The following is a 22,512-nucleotide window of genomic DNA, read 5'->3' as shown; positions in this document are numbered from 1 at the left end:
GGTATCTGGGTAGGTCCAGAAATAGGCTACAGGGCTAAGTTCTTGTCTATGAGCTGCTCTCAAGGACTAAAACTGAACATTTTGTGATTTTGTTCTTCTTCCTTCCCTTCAAAAAATTTCATGTCGTGTCCAAAGTCAGATGTGAAGGCCTAAAGGAAGTTTTGGAAATAAGTACATTTTAGGCATTTGGAATGCTAATATGCTCTACCTATAACCTGTCCTTGGAAATCTCCCTGCTCATGTATTTGGGAGCCATTTCTAAGCGGTGAGATAAGCCAACCAAGAGAACAGCCACACTGTATAACACCGGGCCCGGCCTCAAAGGTTAACGGCCTTCCATTTGCTAGTCCGGGCAGTAAGGCTGTGCAGCAAGTAGCAATATTGTGTGACCTAAAGGAAGGAATTCTCTTTTATCTTAATTAAAGCTAATTTCTGATTATCTTTCTGACACTAAGGGAAAGGTACTCAGTGCATATTTTAAATCCATAAGTAATCCAAAAGAGTAATTTTAGTCATAATTTTCAACTCCTTCAGAAAACCTATCAGAAATGATGACAAGGGACAAAGGTAATTTGGGTTTTTCCTCCCTCTCTGCCCTGATAATCTTCTGATGAAAAGGTCTAAAGGCAATCCATCAGTCAGAAAGGAGAGTGGGGACTGGCTAATCCATGAACTGGGTGAAGGCTTCCTAACAGACAGCTGTGCATCTGTTAAAGTGGAATCTGCTATATCTGCTAAAGTAGAATAATAATAATATACCACCATTAAAGAGGATGCAGGGATTTAATTTGAAACATGCTCCAAACACACTACTGTCAGGTTGCTGTCATGGCAAGTGGCCAGCTTCTCCGAAGCCTGGTTCCCCTTTCCCTGCCACTACTCACAGCCTTCTCGGGCCAGATAGAGGTTACGGGTCCCAGTTGGCTTCTTCACCTTCTTTGTCCGGAGTTTTGCAGCCTCATCACGGGTCACTGCCAAGTCAACCTTAAGCTGCCGGCCATCCAGTTTAAGTCCACCACCCTGAAACAGATTGCGACCTCTCTCTCAAAATTCATGATGAGTAGAAACTAAGCCCCTGACAAGGAGCACGAAGGAAAGGGAAAACAGCAAACCCCACTGTTGTGTGGACCCCGCCGCTAGGGTGTTTTAGGCCAGCTGGATGCAAGTGGATCACTGAGCCGAACAGAATTTAGCACAGCTGTGCAAAGGCCACGTGTTCGTTTGTTTTCAGGGAGTTGATTAGTCCCAAAGTAGGACCAAATTAAGAAAAACGATCTGTAAATAGGCAAATTTTTAGTATGCTAAAGAAAGCTAATGAAATAGTATTGATAACTCTACTCATGAGAATTTAAGAGACAATGGCAATACACAGTAACTCAGCTCAAAACAATCTATACTTGGTTATAGAACACACAGAAAAATTTTCTATCACCTACACACTTTCTCTCTCATTTACCCCACTTCATAGATGGCCTTAATCCCTTCTTGTCCCAGTCTTTCACGCCATCAGCCGATATAGAGACCGATATAAGAAACTGACCCATAATATAGATTATTATACCTACTTCCTCACCTATAAAGGATTACTCACCTTACAAACACCTATAGGACTGAGGTGAGGATTTAACAAGGTCATGCGTGTAAAGCTCAGCGCCTAACACACACTCTGCTGTGCTCAGTCCCTCAGTCGTGTCCGACTCTCTGTGACCCCATGGACGGTAGCCCACCACGCGCCTCTGTCCATGGGATTCTCCAGGCAAGAATACTGGAGTGGGTTGCCATGCCCTCATCCATGGGAGCTTCCCCACCCAGGGATCAAACCCAGGTCTCACGTATTGTAGGCAGATTCTTTACCAGCTGAGACGCCAGGGAAGTCCTAACACACACTATGTATTCAGTAAGTCTTAGCTTTATTGTTTTCATATCATTGACAATAATAATAATAAAGTTTTGTGGAAATATCAGCTGTTGCCCTTGGGAGGCAATCACCTAAATTATAGAGTAAAGGATGTCTTCCTTACCTCAGCCTCTGGAGAAGCAGCTTCCAGGCATTTTTGGGCTGCTTCTTGAGTCATGAACTGGGCAAATGCACAGCCTGCACAGAGAGACAAAACCAGGTGAGATCCCAAACTCGCACAGCCCACTGGAAGCCAAAGACAACACTACGCACGGTGGCAGCCTGACTGAAGTGGAAGGGGTAGTAGCATCCTTGTGTTAAGTACAATGAAACTTAACTAAAAAGTACTGTGTCCAACACCAGGGGTTCAAGACAGGCAAGATGGCACACCTGCTCATAATGGAATTTTATTATTACTGCCTGCATCTTTTCTAATGCTTCTTAGAAACTTTAGTTGCACCATCTCATGCAATGAGAAATATCCACAAGAAATACTAGAGAAATTCCAGGCTAATGTTTCAGTATTACTTTCTACATGCTTGTTAGAGGACTAAAAAAAAAAAAAAAAAATGAAGCAGCAACCACTTAAGCCTGAAACTACAGATCTCACTGTCATCAGAGTCCCTAAGGAGGCATCAAGTGAGGGCAGGTCTAGTTCCTGGAGTAAAAGTCCCTGGCCTCTACCCTGTGAATATAGTGGTGAACTGGAAAGTCATGAGCTCAACTTTTGACTCCTGCTATAGAATTTCCACAGGTATACCTTTCACTGGTTAGAGGCAGGGCCTATCAACTACCCTAATCTTTTGCTTTTGATAAAAAGCAGCTTTTATAAGGGAAAAAAAAAGTTCACTTTACAGTAAACTAAAAAAAAATTAAGTTCCATAATATTTTGTTAGCATTCCTATAAACCTTAATTCTTCCCTCACAGAGGAAGGCAGTGTCATATTTCTTAGAGCTACTGTGGCACTGACCCTTTGCCCCTCTAAGAATGAATGGCAGCCAACTAGCTGCAAGGACGCATGTGGCAGGCCAACCCAAAGGCCACATCTAGTGAGGCCTTCCCTGCCTTCCCTGCCTCCTGCAGGCAGGGCTAAGTACCCCTGCATCCCTCCCCTGCCCCACACTCCACCCAGGCCATCCTCCACTCCCATTTCTATTATGGATGTCAGGGAGCATCTTCCCTAAAAGACTTGAACGTCTCAGGAAGAAAGCTCATGTTTCTTGGCTGTTTCTACATCCAAAGCACCTACCATGACATCCACCGTTAACAGATAATCAATAGGAAGCAACAAGTAATACAGAAAGAAGTCCAATATGAAGAAAATGAGGTGGGTTCTTCTCTCTGAATGGGTACGAATGTTATCATGGGAATTTCCAGGGTATCTACTGGGTCAGTTTTAACACTTCCCCAAAAGTCTTCAGATAATACTTAGCCCTTCCAGGCAGCAAAACAGCAGCTGACAGGGATGAGGGGTAGGAGGCAGCCAAGGCTGTGCGAGTAGGCAGAAAAAGTGCCAGGAAAATCTAATATGAGCTAGGGAAAGACAACGTATCATGGGAAAAAAAAAAACAAAAACTATGCTTATTAAAACCATTAACTCTCAGCTAACATTAACAGACCAAGAAAGAGATTGAGCAGTTCAACCACAGACTCCATTCTAAAAATGTCAACCCAATACATTAGGGCACTCAGAAAGAGATAAAAGAGATGACCAAAGTCAAGCAGTATCAGACAGTACTTGCAACATTCTATGCAATTCTAGTTGCCCATTTTCAGAAAAATAAAAATGGAGAAGGTCCAAGAAGTATAATTGAGTATCAGAGCTAAAAGCACCTGAAGTGATTACTCTAGTTGAACCCACTCATTGTACAGATAAGGAACGGAAGCCCACAGTGGTTAAATGGGTGCCAAAAAACCACCCAGCTGGTGATTTAGCTGGGATTAGACCCCTAACCTCCAGAAAGCAGGTTAGTCTTTTTTCCATTACACTACCTCATTTTACATCTTCTATAGCTAAGTAAAAACTAAAAATGATCAGGTTTCATCAAACTGGAAAATAAGACTTAGAATGGAGGTAATTAATCCATAGATAGGCTCCAGAGAGCTCCAAAACACTCAGAAATGGCATTTTTATGAGGATAGGGTTCAGAGTTCTTGCTAGATCTCAAAGGGATCAAGAATCAGAATGAATTAAAAAGTCACTGCTTTAGCAGAACAACTGCACTTGATAAAAATCAAAGATTATGAATGGGTTGAAAAGATGCTTATCTAACAACAGTATATTAGAATGAGGAGTGGTCAATCTTTAAGCTCAAAAGAAATAGCTTAGGGGGGGAAAAAAAAACCAGCACCACCACTAAGGCAGCACTTCTGCTTTTCCTTTTGACTGTTGGCATTGCAACAAAGTTTCCATCAGCTTCCCTCAATAACAAAAGCAATTGAAAAATATCTCCGTAATTTCAAGCACTGTGGAATGATTAATACCCATGAGATGCTATCACATTTGAAATTCAAAGAACAACAAATGGAATTCATTACCCTAAAGTAAATAAGCAAGAGCTTAAAAAGCTTAGACAAAATTACGGCTGGCAACACCATGACAGATGCTGAGTCTGACATCACTGGAAGACAACCTCAGAATGTCCTTGGTGCTTCTATGGATCACAGAAACCTGGATGACGGTGGACCCCTGGGAGGGCACACATTATGCTCTCATGTAGCCTAATCAGTACTCGTGACAGTGGTCTCAATAGTTTTGGGCCTGACCAGATGACAGCAAATACCTTTAGAATGCTCTGTGTCTGGATGCAAGACAATGCGGACATATTTAAGATCTCCAAATTGCTGCAGGAGCTCTCCAAGGTCTTCTTCCTCTGAGTCAAAGGACAGGTTTCTATGGAGGACAATCAGGTCACAAGAGAGGTCAATTACAAAAGTGAGACCCTGTGTTCCAGTACCAGGTGAGTGAGTCAGACATCATCTGGAGTGGTTCCTCGGAACCACCCTCCCCAAGGATAGCACCAAGGGGTGACCCCCACTAGCCAGGCCACTGATGTATGACTCTGCCCATCGGCCATAACTGACTGACCTTCCTCTGTTAATCAGATTCTCTCTCCCAGGAATATAAAACTTGAACACACATATACAAACATCAGAAGTTGCAGACACAGATTCACCTCAAAACAGCAGTGTGGGGAGCTGAAAATGTTCTGTAACATATATATGTATCTCCACATATAAAGGTATATGTATATCTGTGGCTATATACATGAAAAATGTCACTGGGTTGTACACATACTTTACAGAATACATGTTATACCTCAACAAGGGATAAAACAAGAATGAGTGTCTTCAGACAAAGGATCACACAGTCTTCCACAGCAAAGGACCCAGCAAAGGGCCCTTCTTGAGGTTTGCTCTTTGACAACCTTGATTCTGTGAGCTACCCTAACATTCATCCAACAAACCAGGTTTTTCACTTAAATTGGCCAAAATTAGTTTCCCTGAGAACCAAAAGACTGACAGCAAATGAGAAATCAAACATCTCAATGTCTCCTCTGTATTCCTATGAAATCTAGGTTTCAGTTAAAAGTTTACAAAAGTCAGAAAATCCTTCAAAATAGTAACTCAAAACCAAACATGGTAAAGTTTATTAGCTAAGTACAAAAAAAAAAAAAAGAGGAAGAGAGAAAATTACTATTTCCCTTGATGGGATTAAAAAATGTTGGAAGGAGATTTTGTTCTACTAAACTTCAACATAGTGTAAAGGTTCTTAACCCAGTTATGCACAGCCTTCCAGGGGCAAGAAAAAGAGTTCCAAATAAATATCTACAATTTTACTTCTCTTTTGCTCAATTAACAGCTCCATAAACAGTTTCATCTTATTGAGCAACCAAGATAAAAAAGATTTTCTGCAATAAGACACATCCTAGCTACATTATTGCTTCTAATTTGCCTCATCGTGTTCATAGCCTTCTCTCTTTCATCCCTTTACTTTCCTAAATTCTCTTTAAATTAAAAAGATGTGTAAGGAAGGGAATCTTGGTACTGAGGTCACAGGCTTCTAAGTGTGACATTCCTCATCCCTATTACACAGAATTCTCTACAAACATGAAATTGTTTATATGGAAATTCCAAATAACACAGTAAAAAAAAAAAAATGGAGAGACGTGCTATAAAGGAAGAAAATGGGCTACAGCACAGCATGTATAAGCTGAAATCATCCTTGTTAAGTATTTACGATATGAACACATGCAAGGGTATTCCTTGAGTAGTGATGAAAGTTAATTTTGTGTGTATGTCTTTTTGCCTATTCATTTCCTAAATTTCCCACAATAAACATAAATTACTTGCATAATGAAAACCATCTTTAAAAGACTATACAAGAGAATAAAACAGAAATCTCTAAAATAAGACCCAAATAGCCCTAGCAAAAATGGTACTTAAGAAAGGACGAAAAGGCCGTTGAGGTGTGCCAAGGACATCCCGACTTCCTGAAAATGCCAACCTACGCAGTCAGTGCAACTGAAACAGCAAAGGCAACATGACACGGTGTCCCCCTCTCTCGCTTTTCCAGGAAACAGACGGGATGCTTCACTTTATGGACGTGACTTTAGATCAGTCAGGCGTGAGGAGAGAATCAACTCGGGACAAGAGGTACAATCCCTCCCCAGCACTCACCCTAAAACAAAGGCCAGAAGCAAGATGCTTCTATTAATAACAGTTGAAGAATTCATTTGTTCCATTGACGCCACCCCAATTACAAAGAATGAAATCTAAATGAGGACAAGATACAAAGACCCCCGCTGTTTATCTCCTGTGTATAGTCGATTCTCCCACACGTTTCTCATCGTGTGCTACGTTCCTAGGCAGATGTGCTGATGGTCTTACATGCATCTAACTTTTTGGCCTACCTAACAGAATTAGTGGAAAAAAAAGAAGAAGAAGAAGGGAGAGAGGAAGAAGAGAAGAAAAACTTACGAAGGCAACAGAAACAGCAGTTCTCCAGACAGAAAGTCATACCTGATAAAGACAGTCTTCCCTTCATTCACATCAGAGGGTAGTTTCCTCTTCTTCCTCTTCTTCTTTGAGACTTCTATATCCAAAGTAAAAAGAAAACCAACAAACTGAATTTAGGACTAGTGCAAGCCTTACAACAAAGAGCTAAGTTGTTAAATATATAAAGATCTTACGTAAATTAAGAAGAAATCCAATTAAAAATGAACAAAGGACATGCAACTAAATATATGAAAATCCTCAAACTCACTCATAATTAAAGAAAGACACAGCACCAGAAATGAGATATTATTTTTCACCGAAGATTGGCAAAAATCAAAAAAGATTAAATTCATTGTGGTAAGGGTGTGGGGGAAAATGAGAGAGAAAGAGATTCCCCTACACTGTCTGACGGTAAACTTTCTAGAAATGTAAAATGTAGAACATCAGAAGAGAAAAAAAAATACATTCACATAGACAAATATACATTACACTTTACACCAGTGCATATACATTCATGTTTTAGCTTACAGACGTATTATACTGACTATCCTCAGATACACAAGAACACTGGTTGTCTGGTGGTTTAGTCGCTAAGTTGTGTCCCACTCTTGCGACTCCATGGATTGTAGCCCATCAGGTTGTCTCTGGGGAAGGGCCTTAAGTGGCTGTGGATTTGGGTTTAAGGGAGATTCACTGATTTTAAGAACTGACATATATGCTTATATATATGAAGAAAATTTCTGGAAGGATACAAAAGAAATAACAGAGGTTACTTTGGGGGACTACTGGGAGGACTGGTGAGGAACTTTTAGTTTCTGTATTACACCCTTTTGCACCACACATATATTTTAAATTAATTTTCTCTCATTAGTGTCTATCAGTCATTTTTTCAAGTCAAAGAAGAGACAGCGGAATCTGGTTGTAGAATTAAAGGTCTCTCAGTTCTCTCAGTGTAAAAGCTTCTTTGCTTCTAAGGTGTCTACCATTCTCTCCTCATAGAAAAAGTTTATTTCCTCAGATTTCTCATATGGTCAAATCAACATGCCAGACTTACAAAAAAGGGAGAAGGGAGACCTGATTAGTGAATAAAAACCTCCAAAGAAACTAAAGGACCACTTACTGACCACTCTTGATTCTGTAATGACCTGCCTCACTCAATAAATAAGTGGAGTTTGAATCCAACATTCTTGATGAAAGTTTGGTTAGTTTTACAAAATGCCCCAGGAGGTCCTTTATCCCCATTTCAATTCAAAATTGTGGTTTATACTCCACTACTGGCACAGAACAGTACAATGATAATATTGTAGTAGTCATTCTACCATTATCTACCAATGATAATATTGGTAGTCATTCAGTTCAGTTCAGTTCAGTTCAGTCGCTCAGTCGTGTCCGACTCTTTGCAACCCCATGAATGGCAGCACGCCAGGCCTCCCCGTCCATCACCAACTCCTGGAGTTCACTCAGACTCACATCCATCAAGTCATTAGTAGTAAAAAAAATTTAATCTTCACAACTCTATGTAGTTATTAGAGCCATTTTATAGATGAAGAAACTGAGTTATAAAGACGTTAAGTAACTTGTCCCAAAGTCATACCTCAAGAAAGGAGCAGAGATAGGATTTGAAACCCTTTGCTAAACAAGCTACACCTGTGATCTCTAGGAAACATGGGTTTTATTTTCTTAATTCACTCCTGTTCACCCAGTATCCAGCACTGCAGGCATTCTGAATATCTGCTGTCTGAATAAACCAAGGTGTGTATATCAGAAAAAATATCAACAACCTCAGATATGTACATGATACCACTCTAATGGCAGAAACAGAAGAGGAACTAAAGAGCCCTGAAGAGGGTGAGAGAGGAGAGTGAAAGCAGGCCTAAAACTCAGCATTCACAAAACTAAGACCATGGCATCTGGGCCCATCACTTCATGCCAAACAGATGTGGAAAAGTCGAATCAGTGACATATTTTATTTTCTTGGGTTCCAAAATCACTGCAGATGGTGAATGCAGCCATCAAGATGCTTGCTCCCTGGGAAAAAAGCTATGACAAACCTGGACAGCATATTAAAAAGCAGAGACATCACCTTTCTGCCAAAGGTCTGTATAGTCAAAGCTATGGTTTTTCCAGTAGTCAGATGTATGGATGTGAGTAGTAGCAGTGTTAGTCACTCAGTCGTGTCTGACTCTTTGTGACCCACCAACCAGCTCACCAGGCTCCTCTGTCCATGGGATTCTCCAGGCAAGAATACTGGAGTGGGTTGCCATTCCCTTCTACAGAGGGTCTTCCTGACCCAGGGATCGAACCCAAGTCTCCTGCATTGCAGGCATATTCTTTACCATCTGAGCTACAGAAAAATCAGCTGGACCATAAAGAAAGCTGAGCACCGAAAAATTGATTCTTTTGAACTGTGGTGTTGGAGAAGACTCTTGAGAGTTTCTTGGACTGCAAGGAGATCAAACCAGTCAATCCTAAAGGAAATCAGTCCTGAATATTCACTGGAAGGACTGATCCTGAAGCTCCAATACTTTGGCTACCTATGCAAAGAACTCACTCTGGAAAAGAGCCTGATGCTGGAAAAGATTGAAGGCGGGAGGAGAAGAGGATGACAGAGGATGAGAGGGTTGGATGGCATCACCAATGGACATGAATTTGAGCAAACTCCGGGAGATGGTGAAGGACAGGGAAGCCTGGCGTGCTGCAGTCCATGGGGTAGCAAAGAGGCAAACACAACTGAGCAACTGAAAAATAGTTAAAAAAAAAAAAAAGAAAAGGTACATTTTTCTATCCTGACAGGTTCAAAAATCACTGTCACATGCAGCATCTATTACAACAATTCAAACAGCAAACACTGGGCATTTATTTGCACACAATTTGGAAGGGTATGCACAGAATAACATTCATTCATCAGTTCCAAATTTGTTTATCTACATTGAAAAAAAAAAACTCTGCAAATGCAGAAGTGTTTGTTGGTCTTTGCTTGTTTTCTTGCCAATTCTTTGGGACTGAAAGTCACGGAGCCAGATCAAAACCTCCAGGAGAACAAGGATTTTTTTTTTTTCAGTTCAAAGTTTAACATTAGTAGGTGTTCAATAAGTGTTTCTTTTAAGTGAATGAAGAGGAGAGGGGACTTGTTTTGCTGAACTGGATGGAGTAGTGGAATGCCAAGATTACATTCTAGTTAGCAGAACTCAAAAACTGCCTCTACATCCATCCTAGTTACCGCTAAAGCCAGAAGATTCTATCAGCAGCCATCTCACATCTAACTTCATAAGACTCGCACATTTTTTAGAAGACTGTTGGAGTGAGTGAGTGAGTGAAGCCGCTCAGTCGTGTCCAACTCTTTGCAACCCCGTGGACTGTAGCCCACCAGGCTCCTCTGTCCATGGGATTTTCCAGGCAAGAATACTGGAGTGGGTTGTCATTTCCTTCTCCAGGGGATCTTCCCAACCCAGGGATCGAACCCAGGTCTCCCGCATTGCAGGCAGACGCTTTAACCTCTGAGCCACCAGGGAAGCCCTTCTTTTCTAAAAAAAAGACAGTAGCAACAAAGGCAACTAATACCATTGAGAGTCTACTGTAGGGAAGGTACTCTTCTAAATGTCAGGAGATGAGGACCTCTAATATCCAATCACAGATGAAGTAATGAGGACACTAGAGGCAAGGACTTGACCGGCCCATACAGCTGCAAATGAAAGAGTCAGGACTTGAACCCACGTGATTTGACTCCTAAGCCCACGCAATGAAAGGCAGAGATGACTCCTAAAAAGAACTGACCTTTTCCGATAAAAAATTCTGAATTCAGTAGTTTGTTGCTATAATAATGGATTACTTTATTGCTGCTGTTAGTCTCCATCTTGGAAGGTGTCAGTGATTCAAGTACCTCTGATTTTGAGTAGCATATCCTAAGCTGAGTTTCTGGGGTTTGCTAACACTGTTGTTGTTTTAGTAACTATGTTGTGTCTGACTCTTTTGTGACCCCAAGAGCTGCAGCCCACCAGGCTCCTCTGTCCATGGGATTTCCCAGGCAAGAATACTGGAATGGGTTGCCATTTCCTTCTCCACTGCTAACACTGTAGACACTTCAAATAATACTCTTAATCACTGAGGGGAAAAAACACCCTCTTTGGGTTTTCAAATCTACTTCATATAATTTGTTGTTTACAGACAACAGCAAGAATGGAAAAATACAACAGGGATGGAAAAATGAGTTTGTCACATTTAATAGAATGTAATTTTAGTACAAAAATAAAATAATTAGATTAATGAAAGAGGACCTACTTTGGTGGCAGGATGCAATATCCTGTTTATCCAATTATTCATTCAACATGGATAATTCAGACAGAGAGAGAGACAAGACCTCAGCAGTAAGCTAGGTTTTAAATTCCCTAAGAATCTTAATCCTCAAAACCACTCCAAACTCATTTAAAAAACAAAAATATCTTTAGAAGAAAGGAATATAAAAGTTTCCCTTTCAGCATTTAAACACAAGTTTGACAGGACATCCTAAGGTCCTATTTAAAAAGAGGCCCGAGTGGAACTGATGCCCACTTCTCAGTAAACTATTTTAAATTTAAGTGTCTATAAAAAGTCCAGGCAAACCTTCCTCCTCTTGCTCTTCACTGCTGGTATCACTCTGAGCCAGGTCCTCTCCACCATCAATACTATCTCTTTCCTCCAGGTCGCTGTCGTCATCAGAATGCTCCTCGTCACTGCTTTCTGCAGGTGCTGGCCTCTTGACCACCCTGCAATGGCACAGATCAGAACTGAGGTTCTGGGCTGAGAGGGGGCCCTATCCAACTTCACCACTCATGCCAATTCTCCAATGTTGGGGCCAGGGAAAGATACCACCTTCCTCTTAGAGACAGTCCTAAATCTTCCTCTGTTGTCTCAGAACACACTGAGCCACGTACCTCTTGTGAATCTGTACAGGTTTGGGCAGCTTTGATTCTTTATCCTCCTCCTCCTCCTCGTCATCATCATAATCACTCTCATTCTCCCCCTCCTCCATATCCTCTTCTTCCCTGCCATTCTCTTGATCCAATTCCTGATGTTCAGGTTCAGGCCTCTTCTCCTCACCTTCATAGTCGATAAAGAAAGTTAGGAATTCATCGAGTATCCAAAACAAGGTCATTTAAACAACAGTACCTAACACCCCAAGTTACTGGTTCCTATGGTCTTTCAGACGCTCATATATTTTTCTTTCTCTACCTAACAGGAGAAAGTATGAGGAAAAAAAAAAAGCAAAAAACAAACAACAAAAACCCCTCATCCCTGAGGTTTCCTTGGAGACTGTTCCATTCATCAGAAGCCTTAAGGTTAAAACCTGGCTCAGCAACTGAGCCTCTGCAAACAGCCCACCACTGTGTGCCACGGCCAGCACAGGGAACACTCTGGAGCCCAGCTATGAGCTTTAACCTCTGTGGGTTTGTTCTCTGAGCTCCTGGTGGCTTAAAAGCCAATTGTTTTCTAAATAAAACTCAAGTCTCAAGCGTCCCTATTTATAATGTTCCATCACTCCGTATTATGAAAACTGGGGAAGGACAGCAAGTAGTAGGGACAATGAACCTGGGCTCCACTACTCACATCCACATCGAGGAGTGAGCTTGGACTCAAAAGGTCCTGTTTTGGGACCAGATCACCAGATGGTACAATGCGGACCTGCACACAGTTAGGACACACAACCCCGCCTACTCCACACCACTGCATCTCACCTGGGACAGAAGCAGACTGTGTACTTTTATATTTATCCTTTGCCACAGCCCAATCCACAGCCACCGTCCGCCCTGTCAGACACAAAAGTAGCATCAGAAAGGCGTTCTTCTCTTTAACACTCCTATTTCCTATAAACAACTTCCTAGTCATCAAAGACAGTAATGGAACCAAAGGAGGCATATAAACTGCAGATTCAGAGGCTGTTGGTCCTAAAACAAAACTCCTGGTAGGTATCTATTCTTTTAACCCTTAACCTTTTTTTATCAATGAACAGAAGTTTTGCCTTTCTACACAGTCACAACACCTGGGATAAGATAGACTTAAAAAAAAAAAGCGTTAGTACAGTGCTTCCAGTTAGATCAAGTTTCCAGTTAGATTAGCAAGAGGGAAAACAGACATTCTGGAATAATCTGCACATTACTCAGAAGTTAGGAAGTCTCCAAGCCAATCCCTTCTTTAGGCAGAGTACCTGGTAAATCAATACCCAGAGTAACCTCAAGGTCAGTTTAGGAGCCCACATATGCTTAATAGGGATCATAATCAAGAGGGAAGAATCCGCTAATCTCACATTCCCCTAGACAGCAATATGCCTGTATATCAATGATCATTTCAGCAATGGTTTCTCATTAAGAGATTTAAAGGACACTCATCACTGAAAAAAGAAAAAGAGAAGGCTGGGAAGGGTCCTGTCGAGTTTAACCCTAAGATCAAAGCAACTTCTATATTAGCTTCCAGGATAGTTCCAATATATATATATTCTATATATATGAGACTCTCAACAAGGCAAACACCTTTCAGAAATGTAGAAAGTGGGTTACTGTGTTAATCTGCATGAACACCAGAAATATCTGAGTCAATAGGATGGGCACAGAAAACTTACCTTTTATCTCTTTCATGTTCATGCCTCTGAGAGCCTTTCCTGCTTCTAGGAGGTTTTTGAACTGAACAAAAGCAAAACCACGCATCTTTCCATCTGTGTGCAAACATAACAAAGAAATCAGAGGTAGCAGGAGGAACCAACAGACACTAAGACAGACTATACAGCAACCTGGACTGGCGAGAAGGCTCAAATCCTGCCAGCCAGTCAGCCCCCTGCCCAAAGCAAGAGCCTTATCCTGCTGACGTTAGGCTGACACAGGCTCAAGAGAGCAATACATTTCATTCGTCTTCTAAACGGAGTTCTGATCTAACTAAAAACACCACCTGGGGAATAAACACTGTTCTGTGTCAAGCACTATACTTTATATATGCCATATCATCTGGGGCTTGGAGAGTATGACCCCAACCTTCTATTTCTATTTCAAATAGTGCTTAGTTGAAAGGTGACATGGAAAAACACCATTATGTAAAATAACCTAATCCACACAAAATAAAGGTTGGCAGGTACCTGGTTTCCTGGGGATATTTACTTCCAGGATAGTTCCAAACTGAGAAAATACTGTTTTCAAGTCATCTTCTGAGCACTGAACCGGAAAGTGAGAAAGAAAGAGATGTTATCACGGCAAATAAATATAAAACATCAACTATTAAATTAGTTCACTGGGAAGAGCTTGAGTATTTTTACTCCTTTTAAAATTTTGAGACTAGGACATCAAACATTCCCAAGTAGAGGACACCTTGCTTTGTACCCAAATGGGAAAAAGGACAGACGTGAGAGAGCTTGTCCTCCTCTCCCAATCTCAGCAGTGGTTTCCACAAAAGGAAGACATCTTCATGCTGTCTATCCTGAATAAATTCGTGTTTATACAGGCCCATTTTCTGAATTCAACACTGCTAAAGGTCATTCCCAGGAGGAATGAAGCCCAATTATACCACCCTGGCGGGGAGTTCAACCAACAAGCAGGCCCTGGCCCCAAGAGCCTTCAGAACAGTCAGTGTTTCCTCTCTCTTACCTTAAAGCTCAGGTTTCGAATAATTAATCTGGCTTTCTTATCTGCCACTTTGGCTTTTTTAGGCTTCAGCTCCTTCTCTGGGGACTCTGAATTTTCTGAAAAATAACAGGCAGTGAAGTAAGTCTGTGATCCTCTCAGCCCAGAATATCACAGGAAAGAAGTACTAGCAACAGAAGGCATTTATCTCAGGGTTTAGTACGGCAATGCCCAGCAACACCAGGTTTTCCAAACTCATAAGTAAACAAAAGACTAAAATGAGTAACAAACACACTGGATGATTCTGGACATCAAAAGAAAATTCAGGAAGCTTTTAGGTCTAGATGCTACCCCCAGCCAATCCATTGTCCCCTCAATCCTGGGGGAAAACTCCTTTCAGTTACTAGAAACTCACCAGTTTTCCCCTTTTCCTTGGACTTATTTCTCAGTTTTTTCTTGGCAATGGTCACGTTGATCTTGCAGCCTTCAAAGGTGGTAATCTCCTTGAGGGCCCTCTGAACATCCTCCACCATAGAAAAAGTGACATAGCCGAAGCCTCGACATGCCTTACTCCCTGGAACAGTATGGGGTGGGGAGGGATTAACAGTAAGCCAAGATCTCTAAACCAGTCAATTCTCACAGCCCTCAACTGGCAGATATACAGCCAGGCCAGCCAGTTATCAGTTGGCCAAAGTTCTCAAGAGGGAAAGAGACAAGATTAACGTGAGAGCCACCCCCCATCTCCTTTCTCCTCAAAAATTGCTAGGCTTCCTCTTCTAATGTGGTGTCTTGGCTGTTAGCTCCCTTTCTTCCATCTTTCCTGGTAATCTCAAGAATATGGAGGACCCATAATATGCATTACACCTCCAAAGAAGAACTCAACATCACACAGAACAAAACATCACCAGAGAAGGTAGGAAAGATAAGGATGGTAGCTTCAAAAACTACAATGAAATAATTCAGTTGCCCCTCCTCAGAAAAGAGGACAGATCAGCAATGAATCCTGGGGGCCCTGAGAAAAGAACCTCAAACAATAAACACTGCTTCAGGAGCCTGCAGATACTATTACCGTTATTACCAAGCCTTAGAAATCAATATCAAATTAAACCTTTCCAAAGCAGCTGTAAATCTCTTATCTCATTTTGTCAGAACATACCAAGAAGGGAAAAGCCAATATTATCATCGCTTTTTTCCAAAGGAATTGTTGAACAGTTGCAAATGTCAACTGTAACTCACCTTTGCCCTTTCTGGTATGCTTTTTTTTTTTTAGTTTAATATTTTTGTGTAGTAAAATTTTAAGTAATTTACTGCATCAAAAAAGAAAAAGACCAAGCAGAAAAAGACCTACTACCCGAAAAAGAAACAAAACTCTACACGCTCTCCTTTACAACTACACCCTTACCTGCTTTAGGGTGCAAGCCTTCTAACACGGGACGCTGAGCCACATAAACTGGTTAAAGTTGACACCTGGCACTAGGAAAGCATACTATATATATTTCTTATCCTTGAAACTCCTTCTCACAAAAGCCTGCCCACTCACCTTTCAGAAAACAAGAACAAGAAAAATCAGGGCCCTTCTTGATCAGTACAACCAAAAATAAAAAGCAGCTGAAACGTGAAGGAGTTTGCTGACAAAATAAAAGCACGTAGTCACAAAAAAGCCTACAGTCACAAAAACACCGTCCTTTATAAACAATTACAACAATCCTGTGAAATTATTCCCATCTTAAAGAGGGTAAGTGGCAAGTTCAAGTCACCACTAGTGGTAAGACCTCATCTGCCATCCCCTCCCTCCCATCCTTTGAAGTAGAGTACTCAATACATTTGGCTGTCTAGACAGGAAAGCAACTTTTTTGTTGTTGCTGTTTAATGGGAATAGGAGCTTTTGTTAAAGATGCTGACTATGTACATAGCTACAGGTAAGGTTACACGTAGCCTATATTCTGAGGACCCAAAGGAGAATTCCCATTCAAAGGCCTGCTCTTCCCTGGAACGCAACCAAGCATTGCAGAGCAATGTTTCTCAGACTGGTTTGATGACCTACAGTAACAAATGTGATTTATAGTGGACCCAGTTGTTTATATACTGAAAAAAAAAGTCTCATGAAAACTTCTCCTTTACCATATACAGATATACTACTATTTCATTAAAAAAAAAAAAAACACAAAAAAAACTCCAGTCATGAACCACTCAAGACCCACAAATGAACAATGATCTGCCATTTAAGAAACACTGCTGTACAGCACTCTCATTCTCTCATTTGCCCATATCTATACTGAAAATGATAAAGGCCCCAGCTGTGTGTATACCAATCAGAGCCATGTCAGTGATCTTAAATCTAATTTCTGTTACTAACAAAACAGAAGATAAGGATGGAGTGATTATTAGCGCAGTTTTAGGACTGCCTACTCACATACTCTGGTACCATGGGGGAAGAGAGGGGTACCCAAGATATTACTTCAAACCAGTTGCTAGCCTGAAAGGCAAGAAAGCAGCCACCTACAGCGACAGATTGATGACTTGGAAGGAAGCTAAATTTGTGTTCTGGGCAACATCAGGTGCCATGTAATATAGTCTAGGTAAGAAGAAATGCTTCTACAATTAAAACCCTTACAATTCTTACTCATTCTAATACATGCTAACCCTCCTTCATAGTGATGCCATGAACATCAAATAGAATGAGAGGCATATGGCAGTATTCCACAAGTCAGTAAATAACTCCAGTGGCTCAAGTCAAAACCCCTGGAGTCAGATTTGACACTTTTTTTCTCAGACCCCAAATCTGATCCATATTCCAATCATGTTTTACCTTCTTCACTGCTAGAGCACCTGGTCCAACCCCATGAGCTTTCACCTGGATTACCACAAGAGCCTAGTAACTGGTCTCCTGTCCTATTCTTAATGGCCTATTCTCAGCATGGCAGTCTCAGAGAATCTTTCAAAATGCAAGGCAGATCATATTCACTGCTCCCTGCTCAAAATCAGTGGTTTCCTATCTCAGAGTAAAAGTCAAAGTCCTTTTGATGGCCTGTAAGGTCCTACATTATCTGGAAGGACCAGGTGGCATCTGCTAATTCTCTTTCCTTCACTCAGTACACACCAGTAGGCCTGGTCTCGTCTATATTCCTCCAATATACTATACGCACTCCTCTTCAGTATCCTTGAGCTCCCTCTGCCTAAGCTGTTCCTCGCACTGAGAAACCCAAGTTCACTTTCTCAGATCAGTAAGGTTTCCCCATGTCTATTCTTCACTCCTCTACAGGTTCCCCACCACCACCACCACCACCACCACCACCCTATCTTTCTTCCCTGACTTATTTTTCTCCTCAATATATATCACCATCATCACTATATATTTTGCTCATTGGCTGTCTTCCACATCCTGAACACAGATCAAGGCTTTTGGTCTGTGCACTAATGTATCCCGAGGACCTACAACAGTTGCCTGGATCCTAGTAAACATTCAATTAATATTTACGAAATACATAAATGGGTGAATGAATAACAGATTGGTTAAGAGCTCGGGGTCTGGTGATCAAATTCTGAATCCACTTCTTACTAGCAGTACGAACTTAAGCTGAAGTTACTAAATTTCCCTAAGCCCTAGATTTCTCATCTGTAAAATAGAGTTTACTCTCCACCCAACAAGACTGATGGGGAAATTAAAGGAAGTAACAGATGAAACTCAAGCACCGCACCTGGCAATCAGCTGCTTCTCAGTAAGTCTTAGTGGTGTTTCATTAAGTCCAGTTCAGTCGCCCAGTCGTGTCTGACTCTTTGCAACCCCATGGACTGGAGTACGCCAGGCCTCCCTGTCCATCACATTTATTAAGTTTTTCACTAATAAATGAAATCTTGTATGTGAGCGCGCATGATAAACAGGAAGCCTACATAAACTTAAGGGGCTGACTTGACTTTCAGAAACGGCTCCTATGGATTTATCTAGTGTAGAGTCCGTTTGGAAAAGAAATTCAACTTCCAAGGCCTTTCATTTAAGGGCTCACTTAAGGCTGGAAGAATGTCCTCTGCCTCCATCCGGCTCCCGGGAACCCCAACTCTGTTCTCGATCGCCCCGCCCCCTACCTTTTTCGGTCACCACGAAGCACTGCTTGACCGGCCCCACCTGACTGAATAGCTCCTCCAGTTGTTCGCTGCGAGCCGAGGGCGGGAGGCGGCCCACAAACAGGGTCAGTCCGGCCATGAGGCCGAGAAACTGGCGCGCAAGGTCGCGCACGCGAGTCAAGTAACTGGCTTTAGTAAGAGGACCACGCTTACTAAAGTTGCCGGGAGACTCCGGAAGTGCGCGTCAGTCAAAAGAGTCCGGAGGAAGACGTAGAGGAAAGGGAAAAACCATTCCGGAAGGGAAGAAAAATAGTGCCGCCTGAGGGCGGAGCTTCCTGAGCGGGGCTCCACCCCCTAACCCAAGTACCGCCCCCGCCTCTGTAGGGAAATTTGGCTTCCCTTCGGAGAAGGGCTCGGAGAAGGCAATGGCACCCCACTCCAGTACTCTTGCCTGGAAAATCCCATGGATGGAGGAGCCTGGAAGGCTGCAGTCCATGGGGTCGCTGAAGGTCGGACACGACTGAGCGACTTCACTTTCACTTTTCTCTTTCATGCATTGGAGAAGGAAATGGCAACCCACTCCAGTATTCTTGCCTGCAGAATCCCAGGGACAGCAGAGCCTGGTGGGCTGCCGTCTATGGGGTTGCACAGAGTTAGACACGACTGAAATGACTTAGCAGCAGCAGCAGGAGAAGGCAATGGCACCCCACTCCAGTACTCTTGCCTTGAAAATCCCATGGACAGAGGAGCCTAGTAGGCTGCAGTCCATGGGGTCGCTAAGAGTCGGACACGACTGAGCGACTTCACTTTCACTTTTCTCTTTCATGCATTGGAGAAGGAAATGGCAACCCACTCCAGTATTCTTGCCTGCAGAATCCCAGGGACAGCAGAGCCTGGTGGGCTGCCGTCTATGGGGTTGCACAGAGTTAGACACGACTGAAGCAACTTAGCAGCAGCAGCAGCAGTTTCTAGGCTTATTACAATCTAACTTGCTGGGGATCGATACCAAACTCAGCAGGGCAGGCAGGAGAAGCTGTTTTTGCTCTGGGTCTAACCCAGGATCTGACACATAGTGGATGTTTAATAAATATTTTCTAAAGTGCCTGTGTTCCAGGATCCAGGAGACCCAAGATTACGTGCATAAAACACAGCCATAATGCAAGTCAAAACAAGTAATCACATATATCATTTGAACAAATTTCCAGTTCTCAGAGAATATGAGACATCTGTCACACTTTAACAGATAACTAAATCTGTGCCTTTAACACTTCGCTGACAAAGCTATTAAGGTTCAAATAGGCACAGGTCATACATAATCATTCTTTCAAAAAATATTTACTGAGCTCCTACTATGTGCCAGGCACTAAAGATAAAATTGATGAGCTAAAAAAAGACAGGGCTCCTACCTTCATGGAGAATAGTTTTGGGGAGATAGACAAACATCAGTACAAAAAAAACTTACAAGTAAAGCAAAGCCTGCACCATGCAAGATCACAAGAGAACACACCCAGAACAAGCAATACATCCAGCTTACACAGACCTAGAACCCAGGTCTTCCCAGAGACAGCTTTCCTCAGGTCAACTTATTAGATGGACCCAAGGCTGTGTAATCTCACTGGCCAGGAGATCTGGGTGCTCCTGGATCCTGGAACACAGACAGTGTTTGCCACCCCATTGGGCTCAGGAACTGACCTGTGTGCAAGACTGCAGCACCCTGCATAACATTTGTATAGAACAAAAGTACCCAATGCGACTTTTTAGTAATTACTTTTAAACGGTATAACCTGAACACAGAGCAGGTAGAACATTCAAAAAGTACAAAAGGTACAGTGAAAAGGGTTCCCCTTTCTCCTCAAACCCCATCTACTTTCCACATATTTTGGATTGGTGGATAACTGGTTGATAGCGATGCGGGGAAAGGGAAAACATTTAACATTAGATTTATGAAACCCTAACGCCAAGCATTTATGCTTAAAAGAAAAAGCCACAGTTATTTTTAAACACATAACTCAATGGAGGAAGTATTGAAATATGAAACAGATGTATAAGGTAATGGGTTAATTCCATCCAGGATAAAGAGAGACAAATAGACAAAGGAAAATGGACCCTTTGAATAAAGTTGGTTTGGAATTCCACATTTCTCCTTTATTTTCTCCTCCTCTCCTGCCCCCTCACCACCTTAGAAATCAAAATTTCATACCCAAAGTCTAAATGACAAGCATCAGGGCCCTAGCTGTGGGGACACCTTCCCAGTCCTGGCTGCAGCGTGCACTGGGGAAAGAATCCTGAGAAGGCTGCTCCAGCATCCCTTTGGGACACCTCCTACAGTGTTAAGTTGGAGCTGCTTTGGACCCAAACCTTCCCTACAGAACAAAAAGAAACTGCGGTCCTGTGCCCATCAGAGGGCAGCAGCCACCCACAGTGCAGAGGAGCTCCATGCCCCTAGGGAAGGAAAACAGTGCAGCTGACCCTTTGTACTCTTCCCAACTTTCAGACCTGGCTCCCCATCTCAGTCTCCCAGCCTCAGCCTCAGCCCCATCCCCTCCTATCCACTCATATCAGGAAGGCCATGTGGTTCTTCAATCAGGAATATTTGCTCATTTATCTATCCAGGACACATGCAGGGTTCTTTATTAAATAGCAGGAGTCGTGGTACCCTGCAGCACATCAGCAATGTGGCTTCCAGGGGAAATAAACTGCTAGACTCTCTCTCATCCATCACTTGCAGGAGCCTGGAAAGGAAGTAGGAGAGGGCTGGGCTGTATTCAGCCAGCCTCTCCCAAGCTCCATCCTTTTGGCTACATTCCTGCTTGCAAGCTAAACATTCTTATAATACTGCATACTTCTCATTCTTAGCACTTTTCACCACTGTATTTAATTATTTGTGTTATTGGAATTACTTATATGATGTGCTCTTTAATGTCGGGTTTCCCCCAAAGAGCTTCAGCTTCACGAGTTCAGGATTGTTGTCCACCTGCTGCTGCTGCTGCTAAGTCGCTTCAGTCTTGTCCGACTCTGTGTGACCCCATAGACGGTAGCCCACCAGGCTCCCCCGTCCCTGGGATTCTCCAGGCAAGAACACTGGAGTGGGTTGCCATTTCCTTCTCCAATGCATGAAAGTGAAAAGTGAAAGTGAAGTCACTTAGTCATGTCCGACTCTTTGAGACCCCATGGACTGCAGCCTACCAGGCTCCTCCATCCATGGGATTTTCCAGGCAAGAGTACTGGAGTGGGGTGCCATTGCCTTCTCCCGTTGTCCACCTAGGTCACCTTTTTACTCTCACCATCTAGCACATTGTAAGAACTCAATAAAATGTTTTAAAGAGATTGAATGAATGAAGATGAGTTTGTCTCTCAGTCTCCTATAACACTAAGAACTGGAACCGAGGGTGTATATATTACGTCCCGGTCTACCCAGGCTCTTCTGGGAAACTGCTTTGGTTTAGGAAGGGCTGAGGCATGAGATAAAAGGGAAGGGTTGTCTTACCAAAGCCTCAGTCTCTTGATCAAGTCAAAGGGCTAAGGTGATTCTCACTGAGGAAAATCAAAGAAGTGATGGAGTTGATGGACACCAAGCTCTATTCCCCCACCCCACTCCCAACTCACCAGCCCCATTCAGAATGTCCAGACAGAAAAGGAGCCTATGTGTATGTACATGTGTGTGTGTGTGTGAGAGAGAGAGAGAGAGAGAGAGAGAAAGAGACAGAGAGACAGAGTGACTGGAGGTACGTGGGTCTTGGACTGCTTTGCTGGGAGGTGTGTACCTGAACTCAAGGACCCATGGTGGGAAGAGTGAGTGAGAGCAGCTGGCAAGCATTACAATGAGGAAGAGACAGCAGAGAGGAGTTGAGTGTGAGCAGAGGCAGATGGAGGTGTACGTGGGGAAGAAAAGAAACAATTTCTCAGAACAGCAAGCACTCCTTCCATGACACAAAGCAGCTCTGAGGCTGGGGCCACTACAGCCACTACGACAC

At 42.6% G+C, this 22,512-nt stretch overlaps 1 protein-coding gene across 2 annotated transcripts in view; it reads right to left on the bottom strand.

Moving 5' to 3' along the window:
- RBM28 (RNA binding motif protein 28) overlaps window positions 1-18,859 on the bottom strand; it is a 32,471-nt gene extending 13,612 nt beyond the window's left edge. The window contains exons 1-12 of one of the 2 annotated variants that reach the window (XR_015162194.1): window positions 18,560-18,822; window positions 14,892-15,050; window positions 14,501-14,595; window positions 13,996-14,071; window positions 13,489-13,581; window positions 12,608-12,679; window positions 11,807-11,972; window positions 11,496-11,638; window positions 6,921-6,993; window positions 4,682-4,791; window positions 2,022-2,095; window positions 934-1,020 (exon numbers count right to left, since the gene is read on the bottom strand). Coding sequence is in view for 1 of the 2 variants with exons in the window: in XM_086395774.1 (XP_086251900.1) it covers window positions 885-1,020; window positions 2,022-2,095; window positions 4,682-4,791; window positions 6,921-6,993; window positions 11,496-11,638; window positions 11,807-11,972; window positions 12,608-12,679; window positions 13,489-13,581; window positions 13,996-14,071; window positions 14,501-14,595; window positions 14,892-15,050; window positions 18,560-18,677 (1,315 nt within the window). In the remaining variant the exon portion in view is untranslated. Of the gene's footprint in view, window positions 1-884; window positions 1,021-2,021; window positions 2,096-4,681; window positions 4,792-6,920; window positions 6,994-11,495; window positions 11,639-11,806; window positions 11,973-12,607; window positions 12,680-13,488; window positions 13,582-13,995; window positions 14,072-14,500; window positions 14,596-14,891; window positions 15,051-18,559 lie in introns of both variants that reach the window. The other variant, XM_086395774.1, reaches the window with a different exon arrangement.
- Between the last annotated feature and the right edge of the window lie 3,653 nt (window positions 18,860-22,512).

Source organism: Bos grunniens, chromosome 4 (genome assembly GCF_055505025.1).
Source record: "Bos grunniens cultivar Pamir isolate PY7600 chromosome 4, Bosgru_T2T1.0, whole genome shotgun sequence".
NCBI lineage: Eukaryota > Metazoa > Chordata > Mammalia > Artiodactyla > Bovidae > Bos > Bos grunniens.
This window is presented reverse-complemented; position numbering and strand designations above follow the sequence as displayed.